Genomic DNA, 22,075 nt, shown 5'->3' on the forward strand with positions numbered 1-22,075 from the left:
GTGCGTTTTCCACCTCCAGGAATGTGGCAAGTCTGCAGGAGTCTGGGCAGGGGCGGGAAAGTGGCAGGGCAGAAGCCGTCTTGCTCAGTACAAGGTCTTCCGATGGCTGCACTTGCAAGTGGTTTGCAACATCTGAGCTCCACGTCTTTCCTCTTCTCCCTCGTCCTCCTCCTTCTGGTATCTCTCCTTCTGCCTCCTGTTCCTGTTACTGCTCCCTCTTCCTCCTGCTTCTTCTTTGTAGTGTATGCTCTTAAAGCATACATGGAATGTCAGCACAGCAGGGGGCTGGACAGCTCCAGGCTATAACTGCTTTTGGCGGGAAATCCTGAATAGAGCAAGCCGTTGACAGCCCCAGGGCATGGTCAGCTCTGGCGGGAAGCCAGGGTTTAAATCCATTGGCCACCTGCACTGGCGGGAAGCCCAGGTTTGAATCTATTGGTCACGATTCACCTGGGCAGGTATAAAGAGACGCCAGGTAACCCCTTTGCTCCAGCTTCATTCCTGACCCAATAAAGAAGTACTACCCAGCTCAAGTGTCCGTCTCTCTGTGCGACCACGCGACATTGCATTCTTCTTCCTCCTCCTCCTCTTCTTCCTCACTTTCCTCCTCCCCCTCTCCTGGCACCCCAGCTGGGCTCACGCTCCCTTTGTGCAACTCTCCAAGTTTGCAATGCATGCCAGCCCAGCTTGCAACTAGGGGCTCCCCCAAAACCTTGTTGGAGGAGGACACCCCCCAAGGTATGTGTGTGTGAGGGTGTCTTTCTCAGGGTGTGAATAGGGGCAGGGAGAAACTACCTTTCACCTTAAGCACTGCGTCTCCAAGGGATTCTCTCTCTCTCTCATCTGCACCTTTTCTAAGACTGCTAGGCTCCGTTGCACTTCAGCTGAAGTTTTTGCTTTTATTTTGATGCTCCAGGTACCTTGTGTTTTGGCAACATCCTGCCTGCTTTTCCAGGTTTAATTTGGTGTATTTATGTGTCTGGTTGGTGTGTGTGTGTGTGTTTGTGTTCCTACTTTCTTCCTGCCACTCTCCAAGTTTGCGAGCCAAGTGCACTCTTACCGGCTTGCAATGGGGGAGGGGGGAGGGGAGAAGCTACATTTCCCCTTAAGCACTTAGTCTCCAAGAGAATCACTCACTCATTTGCATCTTTTCCAAGACTGCTGGGCGCTTGTGCAGTGCTGAGTCTCTCTCTCTCTCTCTCTCCCCCCCATCCATGGAAAAATTTTATTCTATGAAACCAGTCCCTGGTGCCAAAAAAGTTGACCTCTGGGTTACATTATATTGGAGGACTTGTAGACTAGGTATCACTGTAGTGTGTGCATTATTTTCTGCCAAAATGTATAACTTTATAATTGTTCTGTAATTCATTACAGCAAGCTTGTGGCTTTGAGTACACATCCAAACTTCAAAGGATGTTCCAAGATATTGGTGTAAGCAAAGACTTGAATGAGCAGTTCAAAAAGCACCTATCCAATTCGGAGCCATTGGATTGTAAGCAAAATTAAAGTGTGTCTGTTTTAAAACGTGTAGATTAATATACATTTCTTATAGTCTGGTGAAAGTGAATAGTATATCAATGAAGAAAGTCTTCCTTTTCCCCCCAAATCAGACATGTTTTGGACATAAATTATGTAAATTGTTTAGGATTCAGTCTGTCAGTAAGGTAACTCTCCAAAAACAGAATGGGAAGGGACCAAATTGGGTATAGCAGAAGAACCTTGCAAAAGAAATATTGTTAAAACATGGGCCAGAACTAGCAAGGATTTCAGGAGACCAGTTTATATAACAAGCAGTGAAAAGGGTCAAAATGTACAGCAAACCTTTTCCTATAAGGCAGGACTGCTTATAATTTAGAACTACTGGTAGTACTTAAGATGATTTGCCTTGAACTATTAAGAGTTTCCAACTTCCATTTTTAGAAACTGTTTTATTCATAATTTTACAGCTGAGAGAAAGAAGGGGTCAGGATGGGGAAAGATTGGAACCCAAGAATGGACTTTTGTGTGCAATACTATTCTAGTACTCATGATAGAATTTTAGCTTAGAAGTCTAACAATTCTAAATGGATTCATACCTGGTTTCCAGTTAGATCTTAGATCTCTAGCACATTCCAATAAAAAAGGTAAGACTTCCATAAGTCAGGCTCAACTCCTAGAAACTATATAGACATACCTGTTCAATTTTCTTGGCAATTGTCCAGAAGTGACTGCTTCTGCATGTTTTTCTTAACTTCTGAAATTAGCCAGTACCTCTGGAATTCCCAGGTTTTCCCATGCAAGTTCCAATGAGAAATGAATTTTGCTTAGTTTAGCTTAGCTTAGCAATATGTAAATGTAGCTGGGAGTTATTACTTGGCTGTATTAAAGAGAAATAAGATCCTGGAAAGCTAGAACATTTTTTTAAGTTTTAATAATTTTTGTTGAAATTATAACAATGTAAAATACAAATGAAAGTAAAGTTAGTAGGGAAATGAAAAAGGATAAGAAAGGGAGAGAAGTGTATGATAAAGGAGGAAAGAAGAAAAGTATTGACTTCCAACTTTTTTCAGCTCAGTAAAATACAAAATCAAGAGTTCATTTTTTCTGTCTTGAGCACAAAATCCAGAAGTGGCTTCCAAGTAGAAACAAAGCTGGATATGTTCTTTAATTGAAGCAGTCAATTTTGCCATTTCTGCTACAGTAGCTCCATCACTTTTTCCATCCATTCTTCTGTTGTGGGGATTGATATATCTTTCCATTTCTGTGCATATAGAATTCTTGCTGCAGTCAACATACAGGTGAAACTCAAAATATTAGAATATCGTGCAAAAGTTCATTTATTTCAGTAATGCAACTTAAAAGGGGAAACTAATATATGAGATAGACTCATTACATGTAAAGCAAGATGGTTCAAGCCGTGATGTGTCATAATTGTGATGATTGTGGCGTACAGCTCATGAAAACCCCAAATCCACAATCTCAGAAAATTAGAATATTGTGAAAAGGTGCAATATTCTAGGCTCAAAGTGTCCCATTCTAATCAGGTAATTAAGCCATAACGCACGCAAAGGGTTCCTGAGCCTTTAAATGGTCTCTCAGTCTGGTTCAGTAGGAATCACAATCATGGGGAAGACTGCTGACCTGACAGTTGTGCAGAAAACCATCATTGACACCCTCCATAAGGAGGGAAAGCCTCAAAAGGTAATTGCAAAATAAGTTGGATGTTCCCAAAGTGCTGTATCAAAGCACATTAATAGGAAGTTGTGTGGAAGGGAAAAGTGTGGAAGAAAAAGGTGCACAAGCAGCAGGGATGACCGCAGCCTGGAGAGGATTGTCAGGAAAAGGCCATTCAAAAGTGTTGGGGACTTTCACAAGGAGTGGACTGAGGCTGGAGTCAGTGCATCAAGAGCCACCACACACAGACGGATCCTGGACATGGGCTTCAAATGTCATATTCCTCTTGTCAAGCCGCTCCTGAACAACAAACAACGTCAGAAGCGTCTTACCTGGGCTAAAGAAAAACAGACCTGGTCTGTTGCTCAGTGGTCCAAAGTCCTCTTTTCTGATGAGAGCAACTTTTGCATCTCATTTGGAAACCAAGGACCCAGAGTCTGGAGGAAGAATGGAGAGGCACACACTGCAAGATGCTTGAAGTCCAGTGTGAAGTTTCCAGTCTGTGTTGATTTGGGGAGCCATGTCATTTGCTGGTGTTGGTCCACTGTGCTTCATTAAGTCCAGGGTCAACACAGCCGTCTACCAGGAGATTTTGGAGCACTTCATGCTTCCTTCCACAGATGAGCTTTATGGGGATGCTGACTTTATTTTCCAGCAGGACTTGGCACCTGCCCACACTGCCAAAAACACCAAAACCTGGTTCAATGACCGTGGGATTACTGTGCTTGATGGGCCAGCAAACTCGCCTGACCTGAACCCCATAGAGAATCTATGGGGCATTGCCAAGAGAAAGATGAGAGACATGAGACCGAACAATGCAGAAGAGCTGAAGGCCGCTATTGAAGCATCCTGGTCTTCCATAACACCTCAGCAGTGCCACAGGCTGACAGCTTCCATGCCACACCGCATTGAGGCAGTGATTGCTGCAAAAGGGGCCCAAACCAAGTACTGAGTACATATGCATGCTTATACTTTTCAGAGGTCCGATATTGTTCTATGTACACTCCTTGTTTTATTGATTGCATGTAATATTCTAATTTTCTGAGATTGTGGATTTGGGGTTTTCATGAGCTGTACGCCATAATCATCACAATTATGACAAATCACGTCTTGAACTATCTTGCTTTGCATGTAATGAGTCTATCTCATATATTAGTTTCCCCTTTTAACTTGTGTTACTGAAATAAATGAACTTTTGCACGATATTCTAATTTTTTGAATTTCACCTGTATACAATAACAAAGTTCCAAATCTTTTTCCTATTCCTTATTTAATAATCCTAAAAGAAAAACTTCAGGTTTCAATTTTATGTTAGTTTTGAAAATCTTCTGCATTATAACATGAATATTAGCACAATATTTCTGTGCTTTATCACAAGTCCACCAAAGATGATAAAAAGTACCTTCTTAATTACATTTCCAACTTATATTTGAAAGTCCTTTATACCTCTTTGACAATTTTTCAGGTGTTTAGTACCAATGATACATCATTTTATAAACATTTTCTTTCAAATTATAGTTCAATGTAAATTTTATAATGTTCACATATTTTCTCATTGGTCAACCATTATATTGTATTCAAAGTTCATTGCCGGCTGAATTATACACTGTTTCACATATTTCTTTTCCAAATTCAATTTCAACAATAGTTTATATACTTTACAAATAACATGTTCATCATGAGCACACAATACAATTTCAAATTCATTTTTTTGCAAATTAAAGTAGACTGCAACTGAAAAAAGCCTGTTTTGAAGCAAATAGGTAAATAAGGAAAATAATGTGTTTAAGAAGTAGAAGGCAGTAGAAGTAGAAGGATGAGACTACATATAAGGAAATTTTAAGTTTGGAAAGGAATGTATGGCAATTAAAGCCATACAATATTTTAAAAGAAGGAAAGATTGTACAAACTTGGTTTCAGTATGGGCAATTACAGGCAAGATGGAAAGAGGACCAGAAAGCTGGCTTTTCGATGACTGATGAAAATTTGGTAAAACAAATTAGAGATCAAGGTCAAGCACATATTAAAAGGATATATAATGCATTGATAGAAATTGACTCAGAAACGGAACTTGTTAAAGATTGCATGATAAAGTGGGCCCAGAATTTTCAAGAAGTTATAACAATGGACATTTGGGAAAAGATCTGGGTTAGAAATGTAAAATTTACACAGGCCCAAAATTTAAGAGAGAATTTTTATAAAAAGGTTTATAGTTGGCACTTAGACCCTAAAAAATTAGCAAGTATGTATCTGAACTGCCAGCCTAAATGTTTGAGGTGTGGTTGTGAGGATGCAACATATTTTCATATATGGTGGACTTGTAAAAAGGTTAAAGCTTTTTGGATTAAAATTTGGTGGAATATGCAAAAGATATTTAAGTAAAGGATAAAGTTTTCCCCGCAATTGTTTTTATTGGGTATTATTACAGATACTACTGTAATAGATACTAAGTTGATGTTGAATCTAATTACGGCGGCAAGACTTTTAGTTGTGCAATACTGGAAGAAGGAGGAATTGCCGACTATAGAAGAGTGGACTTTGAAAGTTTCCAATTTGGCGGAAATGGCAAAGATTTCGGCATATTTGAAAGATCAATCGCAACAGAGATATATTGTGGAATGGAGAAGATGGATTGAATATATTCAGAATAAATATGGGACTAAAAAGTTTCATTTAGCATTTGAATAAGTAGTTGATTTTTATGATGTATGATTAGTCATTTGTTACTTTATTAATATTATGATTATGGAGAGTTAAAGTCTGATAGAACTTAATGTGTTATTTTTGTTGTTAGCATATTTTAGTTTTTGTTTGTATTATTATACCCTGTATTCAGCTCTGGGAAGTTGGGGGAGGGGAGGGGAGGGGAGGGTTGGGGAGAGGGGAGGGGGAGGAGGGAGTTTTTTGTATTTTAAAATGTATTGTAAAACTTTTCAATTAAAAAAAAAAGAAGTAGAAGGCAGTTTCAATGTCCATTTTAAAAGTATTTATGAACGGCTGATTGTCAATGGTGAACTTGCTTATTGTTGGCCCTGTCCCAAGCTGGCAATTCACCCGGTCAGCTTCTTAGCTCCAAAGCCTTCCTGCAAGCCCCAGTTGTCTGGAGGTTCAAAGGGGTTGATTTTGAAGACTTTTCCTAACCCAGGATAGTTTCTTCAGGCTTAGAACCCTGCTAGCATACTAGCTAACAGAGAATCTGGCCCCCAGAGTGTTTCTGGAGACTGCTCAAACCGCCATTTTTCTACCAGAAGTCCAAAGCTAGAACACATTTATTTAAATCAAATATACGATGCATTAGGCATGGAATTGTGCAGTTTAATAATATTTACTGTTTACTGGGTTGTTATACACTTCCCAGAGTTGCTTTCTGTGAGATGGGCAGTCATATAAATTTGATTAATAAATGTTGTTACTTGAATTGATTGGATGACATCTCTAATTTAAAAATACTTCATTTACTCTTGTGTTTGAAATAATTCCTATATGATTTTCTCCAATATCTTTTCTTGCATCTCTGAAAACAAAGAAGGCTCCTTATTTTTCTTTTATTTTTATGCAACAGAACATCTTTAACTAATTTGTTGTTCATTTGATAATTTTTGATGGTCATTAACCAAAATAAAATGATTGTCTGACCTAATTGTTCATTTTTTTATACCAGTAGACTTCAGCATACAGGTTCTAAGCTCTGGATCTTGGCCCTTTCAAATGTCTTGTACATTTGCTCTCCCATCAGAGGTGAGACCGTCTTAGTTTCTAAACTTATGTTTTAAGATATAGGATAACTGTAATATTCTTTGAGGGCTAATGGCAAAGTAGAACCTGGTTAAGCCATTAAAGTGAGCAACTTCTTTAAAACATTTGGCTATCTTAATATGCTATATATATCCTCTCCTTGTGTTTATGTGTATGGTTTAGTGAGTAGTTAGTATGGTAAGCTCTAGTTAGGTCCATCTGATCATATTAATAGTCTGCAAATTGTTCCTTTAAATGAAGGATTTATTAATTTTGTCAGTGGATGTCAGCATAACATAATTTATACTCCTTTTTTAGGCCCCTTTTTTAAGGTGGCATGAATATTTATTTTGAATTTTAATCACCTTCAGAGGTTTTGTTTCATGGGTTTTATAGTAGGAACATTTCTTCTGTTGCAACCCTAAAACAAATTATATATTATCATTTTGATCCTGTCTATATAGAGCCATGTAAGTCCAGGAATTTGGATTAGACAATTGAGAGGAAGTGTAGAAAGAAACTTGAGAGCTACCACTCTTCTGGATTTTCTCTAATCAGTGTATGTTAGGTTGCTCTGCAGCTTAGTGCTGCTGGTCTTTAATGGCAGATCAGTCTGTAATAAGATAGCAGTCTTTTTGATGTAATCGTAACTTGGATGTCCAACTAGGTGATTAAGGAGTTGGCCTTACCCATCACTTTCTGTCTATACTGCTGTCATCTATAATAAATTTATCTTCCATAGCAGACTAGTCATGTTGGTTACTGGTTTTGTATATTATCTGATGCTGAGCCAGGAAGATTTTCTTTTTCTTAATATAAAACACAAATGAAAATAAAGACAATAAGGAAAGTGGGTAAATAAAAAATGGGGAGAAGTAAATTGTGCGGTAAAGTGGAAGAAAAAAAGCAGGGATTTCAACTTTTTTCTGTGCGTTAAGTTACATAGTAATGATTTCAACTTTTTACTTCTACAGTGAGGGAAAAAATTATTTGATCCCCTGCTGATTTTGTACGTTTGCCCACTGACAAAGAAATGATCAGTTTATAATTTTAATGGTAGGTTTATTTTAACAGTGAGAGACAGAATAACAACAACAAAAATCCAGAAAAACGCATTTCAAAAGAGTTATAAATTGATTTGCATTTTAATGAGTGAAAGACGTATTTGACCCCTTCGCAAAACATGACTTAGTACTTGGTGGCAAAACCCTTGTTTGCAATCGCAGAGGTCAGATGTTTCTTGTAGTTGGCCACCAGGTTTGCAAACATCTCAGGAGGGATTTTGTCCCACTCCTCTTTGCAGATCCTCTCCAAGTCATTAAGGTTTTGAGGCTGACATTTGGCAGCTCGAACCTTCAGCTCCCTCCACAGACCACTCCAGGACGTTAATGTGCTTCTTCTTGAGCCACTCCTTTGTTGCCTTGGCCATGTGTTTTGGGTCATTGCCATGCTGGAATACCCACCCACAACCCATTTTCAATGCCCTGGCTGAGAGAAGGAGGTTCTCACCCAAGATTTGGCAGTACATGGCCCAGTCCATCGTCCCTTTGATGCGGTGAAGTTGTCCTGTCCCCCAAAGCATAATGCTTCCACCTCCATGTTTGACGGTGGGGATGGTGTTCTTGGGTTCATAAGCAGCATTCCTCCTCCTCCAAACACGGCGATTTGAATTGATGCCAAAGAGCTCGATTTTGGTCTCATCTGACCACAACACTTTCACCTAGTTCTCCTCTCAATCATTCAGATGTTCATTGGCAAACTTGAGATGGGCCTGTATATGTGCTTTCTTGAGCAGGGGGACCTTACAGGCACTGCAGGATTTCAGTCCTTCACGGCGTAGTATGTTACCAATTGTTTTCTTGGTGACTATGGTACCAGCTGCCTTGAGATCATTGACAAGATCCTCCCTTGTAGTTCTGGGCTGATTCCTCACCGTTCCCATGATCATTGAAACTCCATGAGGTGAGATCTTGCATGGAGCCCCAGACTGAGGGAGATTGACAGTTATTTTGTGTTTCTTCCATTTGCGAATAATCGCACCAACTTCTCACCAAGCTGCTTGGCCATAGTCTTGTAGCCCATTCCAGCCTTGTGTAGGTCTACTATCTTGTCCCTGACATCCTTGGACAGCTCTTTGGTCTTGGCCATGGTGGAGCATTTGGAATCTGATTGATTGATTGCTTCTGTGGACAGGTGTCTTTTATACAGGTAACTACGTAATCTTAGCTTGTTACTTGTATAAGACACCTGGGAGCCAGAATTCTTGCTAATATATGAGATAGACTCATTACATGCAAAGCAAGATAGTTCAAGCCGTGATGTGTCATAATTGTGATGATTGTGGCGTACAGCTCATGAAAACCCCAAATCCACAATCTCAGAAAATTAGAATATTGTGAAAAGGTGCAATATTCTAGGCTCAAAGTGTCCCATTCTAATCAGGTAATTAAGCCATAACGCACGCAAAGGGTTCCTGAGCCTTTAAATGGTCTCTCAGTCTGGTTCAGTAGGAATCACAATCATGGGGAAGACTGCTGACCTGACAGTTGTGCAGAAAACCATCATTGACACCCTCCATAAGGAGGGAAAGCCTCAAAAGGTAATTGCAAAATAAGTTGGATGTTCCCAAAGTGCTGTATCAAAGCACATTAATAGGAAGTTGTGTGGAAGGGAAAAGTGTGGAAGAAAAAGGTGCACAAGCAGCAGGGATGACCGCAGCCTGGAGAGGATTGTCAGGAAAAGGCCATTCAAAAGTGTTGGGGACTTTCACAAGGAGTGGACTGAGGCTGGAGTCAGTGCATCAAGAGCCACCACACACAGACGGATCCTGGACATGGGCTTCAAATGTCATATTCCTCTTGTCAAGCCGCTCCTGAACAACAAACAACGTCAGAAGCGTCTTACCTGGGCTAAAGAAAAACAGACCTGGTCTGTTGCTCAGTGGTCCAAAGTCCTCTTTTCTGATGAGAGCAACTTTTGCATCTCATTTGGAAACCAAGGACCCAGAGTCTGGAGGAAGAATGGAGAGGCACACACTGCAAGATGCTTGAAGTCCAGTGTGAAGTTTCCAGTCTGTGTTGATTTGGGGAGCCATGTCATTTGCTGGTGTTGGTCCACTGTGCTTCATTAAGTCCAGGGTCAACACAGCCGTCTACCAGGAGATTTTGGAGCACTTCATGCTTCCTTCCACAGATGAGCTTTATGGGGATGCTGACTTTATTTTCCAGCAGGACTTGGCACCTGCCCACACTGCCAAAAACACCAAAACCTGGTTCAATGACCGTGGGATTACTGTGCTTGATGGGCCAGCAAACTCGCCTGACCTGAACCCCATAGAGAATCTATGGGGCATTGCCAAGAGAAAGATGAGAGACATGAGACCGAACAATGCAGAAGAGCTGAAGGCCGCTATTGAAGCATCCTGGTCTTCCATAACACCTCAGCAGTGCCACAGGCTGACAGCTTCCATGCCACACCGCATTGAGGCAGTGATTGCTGCAAAAGGGGCCCAAACCAAGTACTGAGTACATATGCATGCTTATACTTTTCAGAGGTCCGATATTGTTCTATGTACACTCCTTGTTTTATTGATTGCATGTAATATTCTAATTTTCTGAGATTGTGGATTTGGGGTTTTCATGAGCTGTACGCCATAATCATCACAATTATGACAAATCACGTCTTGAACTATCTTGCTTTGCATGTAATGAGTCTATCTCATATATTAGTTTCCCCTTTTAACTTGTGTTACTGAAATAAATGAACTTTTGCATGATATTCTATTTTTTTGAGTTTCACCTGTAGAATCTGCCTATACATGTGAACAAGCAATATGCTGATGGTCTCCTTCCCATAAGAGGGTAGCAGGTTATGGGTCCAAAAATAAGTTTTCTCTGCATTTATCCTAGCCTTGTGAAACAGCTTGTCTACCTCCCTATTAAGTTTCTGGAAGGTAATCAAAGTGGTGGTCTTCTGCTGAGCCTTTGAGAAATAAAGAACAAGATGGGGTATAGTCTTTTTTCTGCTAGTTTTAGTTGTTGATTTTACTGGTTATTTATGGATGTGATTGTACTTTGATATTGGATTTTATATAATAAAATCTACCTAATGGGGTGGTGTATAAATCTGATAATTAAAACACTAAAGCTTCCCTGATAATCATGGGGCTGCTATAGAACTAGGGAGTCCTTAAGGCCTTCCATCACAATTGCTAGGTATTTTGAGGATAAAACATTTTCATTTTGAATTTAACTTTATTCATATAGTTTGCTGATGACAGTCTGTCTTCGTATCATATGTGTGAAGTAATACTGTTTGCAATTTTTTCCAAACATTTTGGTAGTGTTTCAAGTTGGAAACAGTTCCATTCCAAGCTCAAAGTATTTCCAAAATGTCAGCAGCCAATTCTGTATTGGAAATGGCTGCTTTGAAGTATGTTTCAAATTCAAAATGATTCAAAATAAAAACATTTATACACTCCAATTCAGAAGCTTCAATTTGTGTAGGAAGTAGCTGCCATAATGTTAACTGCTACAATTAGATAAGCCCATATTCTATCAGATCTTAAAAGAAAGACATTGCAGTAGTACCTGTTTGCTTTTGACTGCTATTCAGGATGCTGGTTATTTCCTTTCAAGCCTTAAACTGTGTAAGACCCCAATATCTGAAGGAAATACAAGATTTAGTTACTCAGAAAGTGTTCTTAATATTCTTGTTCTCACTTAAAAAAAAAACTTCCAAGTCCACATCCCGCCCCATAGGAAATTGACCAGAAATAATGCATTTCTTTCTATTCTCCCCCTTAATAGTATTGTATCATTGGACAAAATCACTATAGTTTTTGGAGGCAAAAATAATATGATTTAAAAGTGGGGAGCCCTGAAGCGGAAAAAAGTCACCCGTCCTTCCTATAGATGTATGATTGAAATAGATGCTTTAGTTTCACAAGTTTAAAGATTACTTTCCCAAGCATTTTAACTTGCTTTAACCTTAGATTGTTCTGATTCTTAATGTGTCTACAGTAATTTGCTTTGTAATTTTCTTTTGTATTGTATTTGTAGCATATATTAGTTTTTATGCTTCTTGTATTCTGCCATTGAATCCATCAGAATAAAGGATTGTTTCAAAATATTTTAAATAAATTAAAGGTATGAATTTTTTTGTTGTGGTAATCATTTTATGCAAAAGTTATGAACACGTCATGACAGCCATGAAATAGGCAGATGCAAACATACCTCCACCCTTCAGATTGTGGAGAAGTAATAGTAATGTATTTCATTATTTTGATATGTTGCATAGTTACATTATAGTAGAGGTCACAAATATAAAAAATATTTTCCCCAAACTATTTTAGTTTAATAGGCTAGAAGGAACCCATCACTGTGGGCCCTGTCTTCCTGTTCTCCTGCATCAATGATTTCCCATTGTACAAAATAGTACAGTAATACAAAATATGTAATACAGCCCTCTGGAGAATTCTCCAAAGTAAGCTTATTGAAAGGCACAGCAGCTTTGCAAGAAAATGACCACATAGTTTCTACTCATTTTAATAAAGGTTGAACAGGAAGAACTACCCAGTTATCTTTCTTGCGAAGGCATATAATAATGGAATATAATCTAACTTGATTTTAAAACAATATCAGTAGAATTTATTTTTTACAATTTTTATATAGCTGCCATTTCTTGTACTGAACTCTCAGCAGCCCACAATGAAGAGATAAAATAACAGCTATTTACAATAAAAATATTAAAACAAATAAATAAAATGCATTTAAGACCGGAAATATGTGACAGTGACTAGAGTTGGTTTGTTTTGTTTTGAACTGCAGCTGGAGCGCAGTTATCAGAGATTTACTGCTTTCTATGCAAGTCGTCACAGTGGAAGAAAATTAACATGGCTATATCAGCTATCCAAAGGGGAACTAGTTACCAACTGCTTCAAAAACCGATATACACTACAGGTAAGGTGCACCATATTTTGGTAGAAAGGCTGTACAAGGAGGTTAAGAAATTTGTTCTTTCCTGTATCTATATCTTGCATATGGCAATTATGCTAGAAATTCTCTGTTATAATTTTCATGCATAGACATTTCTGTGCTACATATTATATGGAGCCAAGATGGCAGATGGGAGCAGATGTGTGGTGCAGGTCTACAAGGTGAGGTTGTGGACTTGAGTGGTTTCCTCAAGCCCAGGCTTTTCTCACCCAGTGGGTTCCCTGATGGCCTTCCCAGTTTCCTACCTTGCCCAGTCTTTCACCCAGGTTTTTTGAGCCAAAGATGAGCATTTAGAGCAGCCAGCTGGTTGGGTCAGAGCAGAGTGGAGACCAGTGGAGTGGTCAATGGGTTTGGGCTGCCAGGTGGTGGAGAAGCGACTGGTTTAGGACATCAGAAACAAGGTGTCTGGAGGGGACTGAGACAGGCCAGAGGGAGTGGTGACCAAGTGGCTGGGGCAAGCAGCAACTGAGCAGCCAGAGCTGCCACGCACCTTGTACCTCCTTGGGAGGTGAGGGAGCGGAGCCAAAGCAGACCAGAATATCCTGGAATAGGCGATGACAGAGAGGTTGGAGCCCCCACAGGATTCCACTCAGGCACAACAGTTAGCAGGAGGTTGCCGGAGTCTCTGCAGATGGTGTGTGATGATGACAGTAATGGCAATGGGGGTGGGCTGCAGTGAGGTGATAGTTGGAGAGAACAAGGGCTTTGGACTGTGGCAACTGGTGGCTGGAGTGGTGGATATATGATGCCAGCAGATGGGCCCCAGTGGGTACTGGCTGAGTGGGGACCCCATGTGGGAGTAATTAGAGTTGAGGGACACACCAGTGTGGCATGGTTGGCCTTCCTCAGGGTGAGAGCCAGTGGGGAAGTGGACCTGAGTATGGATGTGGTGTGTGTGCAAGTGAACCAGGGTTTATTGAGCACCCTCTTACCTGGATGAGGGTCAGGAAAAGGGAAGAATTGGGAGGGACAGTACCTAACCGGCTAGTGAGAAAAGCTGGTTGGGTGGTTGCAGTTGGATGGGGGAGAGGTAGTGGGTTAGGGCTCCCAACGATGCTGACAGAAAGGGCTGAAGTTCCATGAGAGCTTGCCACTGCCCCTGGGCTACTTGTAGGATGTCTGCAGTACCAGAGTGGGTGGAAGGACTCTTGGCTAGGGGAGCCAGGAGGCCAGAATTGGAGGGGATGTGGACTTTGAGGGGCATGAGGCTGGTTAATCTATTCAGGTGGTGATGGGCATGAGATGTTTTGATGGAAAACAGAGGGCAGGGCACTCCTGGGGAAGATGGCTTTTGGCTGTTGTTGCTTAATGTCAGGTCAGTTAACCATAAAGCTCCGCTTATTTGTGATCTTATCAGTGAGGAGCAGGCCGACTTGGCATGTGTTACCAAGACCTGGCTAGACTTGGAGGGTGGCATTCCTCTCTCTGAAGTTTGCTTGGCTGAGTTTAGGGTATGGCACCAGCCAAGACTCCAAGGCAGGGGAGGGGGCATAGCAATTGTCATCTGGGAGTCTTTATTGGCCTCAGGTGCCTTACTCGACAAGTTGCTGGTTCTGTGACCCTATTTTTGAAGATAGGCTTGTGGGATCAGTAGGGATTGTTGCTATTATACCAGCTTCCCTGCTGCTTAGCAACCTCCTTGCCCAAGCTGCTAGAGGCCATTGTGGGGTTGGTGGTGGAGTTCCCTAGGCTGCTGGTCCTGGGGGGAACTTCAACTTGCTGTCCCTGGGGCAGAACTCAGAAGCAGCCTGGAAGTTCACAATCACCATGGTGGCCATGGGCCTATCCCAGATCATTCATGGCCCAACTCAAAACAGTGGTCACACACCAGATACTGTTGTTGTATGAGCAGTGGCAATGTGATCTAAAGGGGGTGGGAGTATTTTTGTCCCCTCTGTCATGGTTAGATAATGCCGTAGTGATTTTGAGATTCCTTTACACTACCCCCTCTGTAGTAGGATCTATTTGATCAATCACCCCTCCTGTGACTGATGGACCCATTGGGGTTCCAGAGGGAGGTGGAGAATTTGCCTGAGGTTCTACTGTATGGTCCCACTGAGGCCTTGAACACTGTCTGGAATAGGTAGGTGGTGGAGGCCCTGGACAGGATTATGCCCATGTGACCTCTCTCAGTCCATTGCTCCAGGTGTTCCCAATGGTTCACAGAGGAGTTGAGGGAGCTGATAAGGATTAAGAGATGTCTAGAGTGCCGCTGGAGTAAGATGAGGAATGAATCCGATCAATCTTGAGCTAGAGCCACTGTTAAGGCCTACCTCATGGCAGTAAGAGCAATGAAATGTCAATATTTCTCCACTCTTATTGTACCTGCAGAGAACCACCCAACAACCTTGTTTAGGATTACCCAGAGTAACCTTCCTGGGTAATGGGAGCTCAGAGGTTTACCTTCAGGTCCATGCTGAGGAATTTTCAGTGCATCTGTCAGATAAAATCACTTGGATTTGTTTGTTCTCACTTCAATGCCAAGCATGTAGACATGATAGCAGTATTCCAGTATTTAAGGGGCTGCCACAAAGAAGGGGGGGTCACGTTATTCACCAAAGCACCAGAGGGCAGGACAAGAAACTGGAAACTGATCAAAGAGAGAAGCAACCTGGAATTAAGGAGAAACTTCCTGACAGTGAGGACAATTAACCAGTGGAATAGCTTGCCCCCAGAAATTGTAGGCGCTCCATCACTGGAGATTTTTAAGAAGAGGCTAGACAGTCACTTGTCTGAGATGGTATAGGTTCTCCTGCTTGAGCAGGGGGCTGGACTAGAAGGCCTCTATTGTGTAGTGGGTCCGACGCAAGAGAGACGCCAGCCGGTGTGTGAGTTCAGCTCTTTATTGGAAGGGGAAGTGAACTGGGGAATGAGGGCTACCTGGCCTCCTTATATACCTGGCCAGGTAAGCTAACAGCCAATGGGGTTGGCCCTAGGTTTCCCGCCGAAACTGTCCAGGCCAACGCCCCCTGGTGGCTGTTGCTATGCAGGTGCCTGCATACATAACACCCCTCCCCCCTTAGAGAAGACCCACATAACAACAACAACATGCAACTACTATAACTATGAGTATATATATATAAAAAAACAGTGGTGTCCTTGTGTGAGGGTCACTTGCACACATAGTCCGACAGGTAGGCTGGTGTCCTGTGTGGACGGGTGGATCGTCTGGGTGTGCTTGGCCCCTGGGCTTGGACCGTGGGTTCCTGAGGCCTTTGTGCAGGGCTGCAAGGAGCCGGCATCAGGAAGTCCTCCTTCTCTGGTCCCTACCCTGTGACGTCCTCAGCTGGGTTGACCCCTCCTGGAGTGTGGTCCTCCTGTTGATTGTGTGCGTTGAGTTCAGGGACGTGTGTGACGCGCTCAGGGCGTGTGTGACGTGCTCAGGGACTCTTCCTCTGAGCTGATCGATGTGTCGCCTTATGCGTCTGTCCCCCTCCACCCCTACAATGTACGAAAGGGATCCTGTTTTCCCGACCACTGTCCCCGGAACCCAAGGATGTCCCGCCCCATAGTTCCTTGCCCAGACCAGGTCCCCCAGGTTGAGGACCCTGTGTGTGGGTGATGATGGCAATGGTGATGGTAGTGATGATGGTGATGATGGTGATGATGGTGATGTTGCCCTTCCAGTTTCGGCTGCTACCCGGTCTGGGTGTAGGCGGTCCAGCTTGGTGATGAGGCGCCGTCCCCCTCGCAGTTCTGCTGGGCTCTTGCCGGTAGCCACGCATGGTGTTGTGTGTTGGGCTAGTAAAAATTTGGCCAGTCTGTGGTGCCAGTCCCCGCTGATGATGCGCCGGAGTGCGTCTTTGGTCGTCCTTACCATCCGTTCGGCCTGCCCGTTGGTAGATGGATGGAAAGGCGCGGAGTTCACCTTCAAGAACGCCTGGAAATCAGCAGCAGTAAACTGAGGCCCATTATCAGACACAATTACGTCGGGGAGGCCGTGTGTGGCAAAGAGAGCTCTGAGCACCTGGATTGTCCTCCCCGAGGTCATGTTGGGGACAGGGACTACCTCTAACCACTTGGAGTGACTGTCCACCACTACTAAAAATCGTTGACCCTGGAATGGCCCTGCATAGTCAATGTGAATGCGGGACCATGGCGTGTGTGTGGCCTCCCACCGGTGTACTGGTGCATGTGGCACTTCTGGCCTGGATCTCTGGCACGTATAACAGGCCTTGACCTGATCCTCAACCTCCTTGTCCAACCCGGGCCACCAGAGGTAGCTCCTAGCCAGTGCCTTCATCCTGACCACCCCCGGGTGCCCTTCGTGTAAGGAGTCCAATACCCTGGCGCGTAGTGCGGGTGGAATGATGACCCTGCTACCCCAAAGGAGGCACCCCTTGTGTGTGGAGATTTCATCGCGTCTAATGAAATAGGCCTGAAACTCTGGTCCCGGGGATTTGTCCTGCCACCCTGTGCAAACCCATGAGTGCACCCTGCCCATGATGTTGTCTGTGGCTGTGTGGCTGGCAATGTCCTTGGCAAGAACTGGACACTCGGGTAGTTCCTGCAGGGCTAGGATCTGTGTGGCTGGTGCTGGGTCTGGGTCGTGTGTGTCTAAGGGGAGCCTACTTAGACCGTCTGCGTGGCCCATCTCCTTCCCTGGCTTGTGCACCAGCTTGCAATTGTATGCTGCAAGGAAGATGGACCACCGGAGCATCCTGGGGGACAGAATCTGGGGGGTTTGCCTGTCTGTGGTGAACAGGCCCAGGAGTGGTTTGTGGTCCATGAAGACAGTGAACTCCCTGCCATATAAGTAATCGTGGAATTTCTTGATTCCTGCCACGATTGCCAGGGCTTCTTTGTCTATTTGGGCGCAGTTCCTTTCTGCTCCAGACAGTGTCCTAGAATAGTATGCTATGGGGACTTGTGCCCCGTTGGGCTCAAGGTGGCTTAGGACAGCGCCCACACCATAAGGGGATGCATCACAGGCGATGCAAATGGGCTTGGACTCGATGAAATGGGTTACTGTGGACTTGTCCGACAGCAATGCCTTCAGGGCCTTGAAGCTCTGATCATGGGTGGCCGTCCAGGCCCATGTTGCCTGTTTGTCTAGCAGCCTGTGGAGCGGTTCAGCGATGGCTGCCTTGTGTGGGAGGAATGAATGGTAGAAATTCAGCAGACCCAGGAATGCCTGAAGCTCTGCTTTGTTCTTGGTTGTGGGTGCTAGTTTGATGGCCCTCACCTTGGATTCTGTGGGGTGGATTCCCCTGGCGTCTACTCTGAACCCCAAAAATTCTGTGGAAGGAACGCCTATGCTGCATTTTTCCTTTTTGAGTTTGAGGCCAGCTGTGCGCAGCCTTGCCAGCACTTCCCTAAGCCTACCTGCCAGTTCCTCTGCTGATGCTCCTGCGATCAGGATGTCATCAAAATAGGGGCAGACTCCTGGAATGCCCTTGAGTGTCTTTTCCATAACCTCCTGGAAAATGCCGGGAGCAACGCTGACTCCAAACTGCAGCCTGTTCACCCGGAACGCCCCCCTATGGGTTACTATGGTTTGGATGTCAGCTGTTTCCCTAGTGACCGTGAGTTGCTGGTACGCCTGCGCAAGATCGAGCCTTGCAAAGATGGCGCCACCTTGGAGGGAAGCGAGAACGTGGCTGACCGCGGGAACCGGGTAAGCGTGCGGGTTTAGGGCGCGGTTCACCGAGCACTTATAGTCGGCGCAGATCCTTATTTCCCCGTTGGATTTGAGGGGGGTCACGATGGGGGTTTCCCACTCCCCTCCATCTACGGGGTCTAAGATTCCCTGGGCCACCAACTTGTCTAGATTTTGTGTTTGAGCGCAAAAGGGACTCGCCGTGGCCGGACCCTAACGGGGGAGACGTTCGAGTTAAGCTTGAACGATATGGGGGCCCCGGTGTACTTGCCTAATGACCCGTCGAAGACGTCGGCGAACTCCCGGCAAACGGCCTCAACGGAGTCCCCCTGGATCCGATGGATCCCGGATACTGAGATTCCCAGGGCCTCAAACCAGTCCAGCCCGACCAGGCTGGCTCTGCGGCCCTCTACCACTACAACGTCCAGATGCCCTTCACGACTCTTAAACCCCACTGAAATGGTGGCCTCCCCCTTCACCTTGACCGGCGAATTCTGAAAATCGGTCAGGGTTAATTTAGTAGGCCGTAATTTAATCCGTTGCTTGCTCCGGCTAATTATGTGGTTAAGGGTCTCGTCCGAAATAATCGAGACCACTGATCCGGAGTCAAGCTCCATGCTGCAAGGGACGCTTTGCAAACGGATTGCTAATCTAATTTTGGGTTTGAGCAGCCGGCGGCTACCCGTGTGGTTAATGGCCAGCCGGCTCTCGACATAGCCAATTTTTGTTTTGGTGGGGGCCCCAGTACCTTCGAACGGCGGTTCCTCCGGCTGCAGCTCGTGGATCTCCTCCCGGGGGTGGCGGCTATGGCAGACGGCGGCTATGTGGCCTGTTTTCTTGCAGGCCCGGCACGTGGCGGACCGGAACTTGCAGAGGCTGTGCATGTGGTTCCCACCACACCCTGCGCACCTCTGGGGAACGGCGGTGTTGCTGGGAGGCCTGGGCCTCTCTTGGCGTCTGGCTCGCTGGTCAGGGGTCGACTTCCGCTGGAAGAGGTCGATGCTCAGGTCGTCCTCCTCTGTGGCCCCTTGCCGGTGGACGCTGGTTGCCTGGTTGCCGGGCCGGGTTCCCTGGCAGGCTTGGACAGCCCCGCAGGCCGCTTCGTGGGCTAGGATGGCGTCCTCGGCTTCCTGGAGAGAGACCTCCTCTCTTTCGAACAGGCGCTCCTGCAACCGCCTGTCGCGTAGGCTGCAAATCAGCCGGTCCCATAGTCGCTCCTCCAAATTTGTGAATCTGCAAGCGATGGCAGCTTCCCGCAGGGCGACGAGGAAGTCGGCGCCGGTCTCGTCGGGGCGCTGGTCCCTTTTCTCAAATTGTGACCGTGCGGCCACCTTGGAGCGCCGGGGCCTGAAATGTGCGTTGAGCCTGGCCACGAGGTCTCGGTACGCGACGGTGTTGATGGCCTCCTGGGGAAACAGGTTCGCGGCGACTTCCAGCAGCACTGGTCCCCCAAGGCAGAGCAGGGCGGCCGCCTTTGCACCGTCCTCTGATATCTGATTGAACCGCATGTACAGTTCAACGTGAGCCAGGTAACGGGTCCAGGTTTCGGGGCGGCAGGTCTCGAATTCGCGGGGTTGTCCAGCTCTAGCCATGGCGGCAGTTGGTCGTGGATGTGGCGCTTGGCGTTGCCAGTTCGGCTGGCGGTCGTGGGGGGAAGAAGGAAAAATGCCTTTCCCTTCAGCTCGCGGAGCGTTTCCCCAGTGACTTCAGCTCTTGGTCGGCAGCAATCCCACCTTCGTCGCCACTATTGTGTAGTGGGTCCAACGCAAGAGAGACACCAGCCGGTGTGTGAGTTCAGCTCTTTATTGGAAGGGGAAGTGAACTGGGGAATGAGGGCTACCTGGCCTCCTTATATACCTGGCCAGGTAAGCTAACAGCCAATGGGGTTGGCCCTAGGTTTCCCGCCGAAACTGTCCAGGCCAACGCCCCCTGGTGGCTGTTGCTATGCAGGTGCCTGCATACATAACAGCCTCCAAGGTCCCTTCCAGCTCTATTCTATTCTATTCATGCTGCAGTTCTGCTGGAGATGCCTGGGGAGTGGATTTACCCTGTTATCTGGGAACAGTTTGATCCTGTTGGACCTGAGGAAGTGGACAGGGTCCTTTGGACTGTAAGCATGGCCACTTGTGAATTAGATGCATGTCCCTCCTGGTTGGTCAAGGCTGCCCAAGAAGTGACATGTGAGTGGGTCCTAGCAATGGTTAATTCATCCTTGAGGAAGAGGGTGTTCCTGGCACCATTGAAGGAGGCGCTGGTGTGTCCTCTTTTCAAGAAGCCATTGCTGGACCCCATAATTTTGGACAACTTTTGTCCAATCTTCCACCTTCCTTTTTTAGGGAAGGTGGTTCAGTAGGCAGTTGTGCTGCAGCTCCAGAAGATCTTGGATGAAATGGATTATCTGGACCCCTTCCAGTCAGGATTCAGCCTCAGATATGGGACAGAAACTACATTGGGCAGGCTTTTGGATGATTTCTGGCAGGAGTGGGATGGCGGTAGTGCATCCATATTAGATCTTCTTGATGTCTCAGCGACTTTTGATCCCGTTGACCATGGTATTTTTTTTTGCATCAGCTTTGGGAGTTGGGGATGTTCTGTGCTGACTCACCTCCTTCCTTGGAGTCTGGTCCCAATCGGCATTGATAGGGGGCAAGAGATCCAGTCTGCACCCCCTGATCTGTGGGGTGCTACAGTGCTAGGTACTGTCTCCACTTCTTTTTATGTCTACATGAAAATGCTGAGTGAGATCATCCATTACCATGGGATGAGGTATCAATATGCAGATGATATCTAGTTGTACATCTCCATTCCTGGTCAACTAAGTGATGCTGTGGATGCCCTCTCACAGTGCTTGGAAGCTATGAGGGTCTGGATGGGGAAAAACAGGCTTCAGTTGAACCCTGGTAAGACAGAGTGGCTGGGTCTCTTCTATATCTGGAAGTTTACCATCTTTCATTCTGGGTGGGGTTGCACTGCCCCAGATGGACCTGGTCATCCTGGATTCACAACTCCTGCTTGAGGAGCAGGAGGCAGTCATGGCTAGGAGGACCTTTGCTCGGCTTTGTATTGTGTGCTAGTTGTGCCCCTTCCTGGATCGAGAGGCCCTTCTTTCAGTGACTCCTGCCCTGGTCATCTCCTGTATTGACTACTGCAGTGCGATCTACATGGGACTACCCTTGAAGAGTATCTGGAAGCTGCAGCTGGTGCAGAATGCAGCGATGTGAGCAGTTTGGGGCACCCCTCGTGTTGCGCATATAACACCTTTGCTACATGAGTACTGGGTGCCAGTTTGCTTCCAGGTCCAATTTAAGGTGTTGGTTATCACCTTTAAAGCTCTTTATGTCATGGGACCAGGTTATCTGAAGAACCATGTTGCCCCTATTTTATGAACCCATCCCAATTGGTCAGGCAGGGAGGGTATATTATGGACCTCATCATTTAGAGAATTTTGACTGGGGAGGTCTAAGATGAGCGTCTTCTCTGCTGTTGCCCCCACTCTATGGAACAACTTGCCCCCAGAGGCAAGGCAGCCCCCCACTCCTAGACCTTTGGAAGAGGTTCAAAACCTGGCTCTGCCAACTAGCCTGGAGGTCTC

At 45.2% G+C, this 22,075-nt stretch overlaps 2 protein-coding genes across 2 annotated transcripts in view; one reads left to right on the forward strand and one right to left on the reverse strand.

The window, feature by feature from the left end:
* The window catches only part of LOC310648308 (cullin-1-like), a gene marked incomplete at its 5' end in the record, with an annotated part of 390,312 nt that overhangs the window by 305,079 nt on the left and 63,158 nt on the right, over positions 1 to 22,075 (forward strand). The window contains 3 exons of the mRNA XM_083376075.1: positions 1,375 to 1,492; positions 6,815 to 6,891; positions 12,717 to 12,848. Of these exons, the coding sequence (XP_083232201.1) occupies positions 1,375 to 1,492; positions 6,815 to 6,891; positions 12,717 to 12,848 (327 nt within the window). The remainder of the gene's footprint in view (positions 1 to 1,374; positions 1,493 to 6,814; positions 6,892 to 12,716; positions 12,849 to 22,075) is intronic.
* The window catches only part of LOC310648221 (uncharacterized protein), a gene marked incomplete at its 5' end in the record, with an annotated part of 797,336 nt that overhangs the window by 183,880 nt on the left and 591,381 nt on the right, over positions 1 to 22,075 (reverse strand). The gene's annotated exons all lie outside the window — the stretch shown is intronic.

This window comes from Vipera ursinii (assembly GCF_947247035.1).
Source record: "Vipera ursinii genome assembly, chromosome: W".
In the NCBI taxonomy this organism is placed as follows: domain Eukaryota; kingdom Metazoa; phylum Chordata; class Lepidosauria; order Squamata; family Viperidae; genus Vipera; species Vipera ursinii.